Below are 4358 nucleotides of genomic sequence, written 5' to 3'. Positions count from 1 at the left end.
ACGGGTATAAAAAGACACTTATCTCGACCATTGAACGAAACTTTTATTAGTTTATAGAATTAGATTTCTATTAATTTTTGCTTCACTTCTGTTATTTTAAGACGAAACTCCAACTTGAACATTACTCATGAAAAAAAAAAAGTAAAAAAAAGAAAAATGAAGAGAAGAAGGTGAAAACAAGAGGATTCGACTCGTTTTAAAGTCAAGTTCGAAAATTACATTGCTCAGGTGAAGCCAAATGCAAGAAAAGAGGCCTTTGTGGCCGCTCAAGCAGACTAAACTGTGGGACAAGAATTCTTACCGCTGTCAAGGTGATAATCTTGATAAAATTTGAGAAAATTAAAGAGCAACGGTTGCAATTAGAAAGTACATTATCAACTATTAATTAATTGAAGTAAGTAAAGATTAAAAATATATATATATGCTTTTTCAGCTCTAAACTCAGGATTGGATTGCTTGCAAACAAACAAAAAAGAATGCATAAATTTCCTGGCAGATACGAAACATAAATTTGTCTATTATTCGATAACTTTTTCTAGAATTAAATCCCGTGAATATGCCATTTGGGATTAATTTTCAAAACCCGTGAAGAAAGAGGACCCCCCACGACTAAACTATAAATGTTGGCATGTTTTACTCTACAAAATAATTTGTGCAAATCGTTGTCACTCGAGTTTCTGTGACGATGCCCTGTGAATGTTTTAAACTTCGAATGAGTACTGAATCGAGTTAAAATATTTCAAAGAGATCAATTCAAAGTTTATCTAATAATCTAAAGCTCAATCATTCATATCCAAGTTTTTACTTTTGATCACATTAATGCTCGAACCACAAGTCAATGGCCTGGTAAGACTTCAAGCCTGACATGTACACCATATTCGTAGTGAATTTTTAAGTCGAATCAAATGGGTAAGATCTCATTTTTCCAGACGCGGAGTCCTGAAATACACGTTCTCAAATAATAGCACTAAAAGTACCCAGGAATTCATGAATCAAGCTCTCCTGAATTCATTTAAACGGTTAAAGGGAATAATCTCGTATTTCTTTTAGAGAATTTTCTAATTGTTCCAAAGCAACTAGTACAACAAGTATCATGTGGTAATCCACAGGCAAGAAATGTGAGGTGGGATAGAATGCAAAACCATGCATATGGCATTGTCACTCTAATTTTCAGTTATCACATTGGGACTCAGTCATACAGCCATGAATATTGTGGCTGCTGTAGGCTTCTCGTGAACCGTGGGACCCCTACAGTCCCTTCACCTATTTTTAAGCAACAAATAAATAATTCAAGAAAATTAGATAAAACCCAAAACAGCCAAGCAAATGAAGATAAGGCAAGAGAATTTCATTTTTGCATTTCACTTGTTTCTGCATGAATGACATTATGAGATTTGGGTTGGGGCTGGGTTGTAATTTTGGAAGAGAAAATTGCAATTGGTCCATAAATTATTGATCGAGTTGATCTATGTCTACTTTCAAGGACGAAAATCATGATAATCTTTGTATGTCTCACATGAAAACATACATTGCTTCAAATTTCTAGGAAATAGCTGAGTTAAAAGGCAAAATTTAGCTTTAGTTATAAAGTTGAACATCTAAAGTCATGTGACTGACTTAACCGAGATTTAAACAGTTTCCACCAATAAGGACTGGTTTTGCAAATAGATACCGACTTGCTTTTTATTTAAATGCTAAGGACTAATTTAATATTCAAACAATAAGTAGGGAACCCAAATTAAAATTTTCCTTTATATAAGGGTTGAGAAAGCCATGGTTCCCATCTTAGACAAACAGAAGGATACAAGAAATAATATATTAATACAACTCGTACTGTCATATACAATTAAGTTTCAGCAGCGTTATATAAGGCCAGTCCTTCAGCTTTAATTTTCATACTTAAAAACACAGTAGGGTTTTACATACAGACCAGAGTGATTGCAGGTTTTATAATGTCTTGTCTTTGGACTGTAATCTTTCTTAGTTTCATATTCCTTAACCTCTCAGAAGCTGAACACAAAAACGAGCTTCATTCTGCAGTTGTTGTCGGTACTGTCTACTGTGACACATGCTTCCACCAAGATTTCTCGAAGGCCATTCACTTCATCTCAGGTTTCATCTCCTCTTTCTTCTTCTTCTCCATTTTTATGCCGGTCTATACGCTCGTCAAGGGTCAATGAGTATGCACTAATAGGAATAATGTCTGATCAAGAATTTCTCTATTTTAGGTGCATCTGTTGCAGTAGAATGTGAGGTCTCAGGTTCAAGGCCGGGTTTTCGACAGGAAGTGAAAACAAATGAACATGGAGAGTTCAAGGTTAATTTACCTTTCTCAGTGAGCAAACATGTGAAAAAGATCAGGGGATGCTCAGTGAAGTTAATCAGCAGCGGAGAGCCATTTTGTGCAGTGGCTGCCACCGCAACTTCTTCTTCTTTACATCTCAAATCAAGAAAGGAAGGGACACGCATTTACTCAGCAGGGTTTTTCACATTCAAGCCATTGAAGCAGCCAGAACTATGTGATCAAAAACCAGTGATCAAGGATTCAAAAGAATTGGATTCTGAGAAGTCCTTAATTTCAAATCCTAATGATCCCACATTTGCACCACCAATTCAAGATCCCCCCTCTGATCCACCGGCATTAGGCCAAATCTTGACACCATTGCCGCCTCTGCCCCAGCTCCCCAACCTGCCACCACTTCCAGGAATGCCAAATTCGCCACCAGCAGTGCCCAGAAAGCAAACAACGCCCAAGGACTCTACAATAGCATCCGAATTAGTAGATAAAAAAGTGGCTGATTCTTTTTTCTTCCCACCAAATCCATTTAATCCACCATCTATACTGCCTCCCAACCCCTTGCTGCCACCACCATCTATACTTCCTCCCAACCCCTTACTGCCACCGCCATCCATACTTCCTCCGAACCCATTTCAGCCTTCACCATCCATACTTCCTCCAATTTTCCCATCACCCCCTCCTTCAATATTTCCTCCAATTCTCCCTACACCTTCGCCACCGTCTTTCAAATTCCCACCATTAATACCAGGTTTAACTCCATCTCCACCACCACCCTCACCGACGTTTCCATTTGTTCCTCTCCCTCCATTTCCCTTCCAACCCACACCAGGATTCCCCGGACCTGGAGTGCCACCGGCTGACGTTCACTCTCCGTCAAAGACAACCTCTCCTTGATTGTTCTGAAACAAAACCATATATGTATAATTCACTAATAATGTCACTCACAGTAAACTCAGTTATTTCCTTTCTTTTGACTATATATATTATATGTGTGTGTTTGTGTAATGATTGGTGATCATCACTGTTTAGCTTAACCTGCAGTTCTCTCAATTACATAGCAGTATGTAAATTAACTTTTTGTTGTTGATGAAGAAATAATGAAGAAAATTTCAACCAACAGTTCTTCCATCAAATATGATAAAATCTAATTGGGTAATTGGCACAAAACGTCCCTACCTTTCAAGTCTATTGTGGAAAACGTCCCTACCTTTCATTTTTTGGCATTTTTGCCCTCATTTCAACCTTTCTTTGCGCTGGACGTCCTTCCGTCCATATTCCGTCAGTTTTTCCGTTAAACATTCGGGTAATTGGCACAAAACGTCCCTACCTTTCATTTTTTGGCATTTTTGCCCTCATTTCAACCTTTCTTTGCGCTGGACGTCCTTCCGTCCATATTCCGTCAGTTTTTCCGTTAATTAAATATAAAAATACCTTTTTCTTTCCATAAACAAGGGTAAAATACCTTTTTCTTTCCATAAACAAGGATAAAATTGTCCTCACACACTTCACCTCTTTTTCCCGCCATCAACTTAGTCCACAAGTAACAGTAGCAGCAACATGAATCTGAAAATACTTTAAATGATTAAGTAAAATAAAGAAAAAATATCGTGAACACATTATATTTCACAATTCCACAACTACTGTTGCTGTCATCTTGTATCACTGAAAAAATTTAGAAAACATATTAAATGGAAAATCAATTTATAATGAGCCAAAATGGTGAATGGCTCTTTTTGGCTCAATGGAGAAGATGAATGGCTCATTTTAAATTGACTCATGGTGAATGGCTCTTTTTGGCTCAATGGAGAAGATGAATGGCTCATTTTAAATTGACTCATTATAAATTAACTACCCATTTAATATGTCTTTCTAAAATTTTCCAGTGACACAAGATGACAACAACAGTAGTTGTGGAATTGTGAAATATAATGTGTTCACGAAATTTTTTCTTTATTTTACTTAATCATTTAAAGTATTTTCAGATTCATGTCGCTGCTACTGTTACTTATGGACTAAGTTGATGGCGGGAAAAAGGGGGGAAGTGGGTGAGGACAATTTT

At 37.0% G+C, this 4358-nt stretch overlaps 1 protein-coding gene across 1 annotated transcript; it reads left to right on the top strand.

Annotated features, from left to right (window-relative positions):
- The first annotated feature begins 1859 nt into the window (after positions 1 to 1859).
- On the top strand, positions 1860 to 3416 carry LOC111367188 (vegetative cell wall protein gp1-like). Its single transcript, XM_022987934.1, has 2 exons — positions 1860 to 2112; positions 2229 to 3416. The coding sequence occupies exons 1-2, from the start codon at positions 1953 to 1955 to the stop codon at positions 3191 to 3193; spliced, it is 1125 nt and encodes a 374-aa protein (XP_022843702.1). The 5' UTR covers positions 1860 to 1952; the 3' UTR covers positions 3194 to 3416.
- The last annotated feature ends 942 nt before the right edge of the window (positions 3417 to 4358 follow it).

Source organism: Olea europaea, chromosome 18 (genome assembly GCF_002742605.1).
Source record: "Olea europaea var. sylvestris chromosome 18, O_europaea_v1, whole genome shotgun sequence".
In the NCBI taxonomy this organism is placed as follows: domain Eukaryota; kingdom Viridiplantae; phylum Streptophyta; class Magnoliopsida; order Lamiales; family Oleaceae; genus Olea; species Olea europaea.
This window is presented reverse-complemented; position numbering and strand designations above follow the sequence as displayed.

Excerpts from the sequence above, each read along its gene's own strand:
- LOC111367188 (XM_022987934.1), top strand. The coding sequence starts at position 1,953 with ATGTCTTGTCTTTGGACTGTAATCTTTCTTAGTTTCATATTCCTTAAC. Across the intron at positions 2,113-2,228 it reads GGCCATTCACTTCATCTCAG|GTGCATCTGTTGCAGTAGAA; the intron begins GTTTCATCTCCT and ends TCTCTATTTTAG.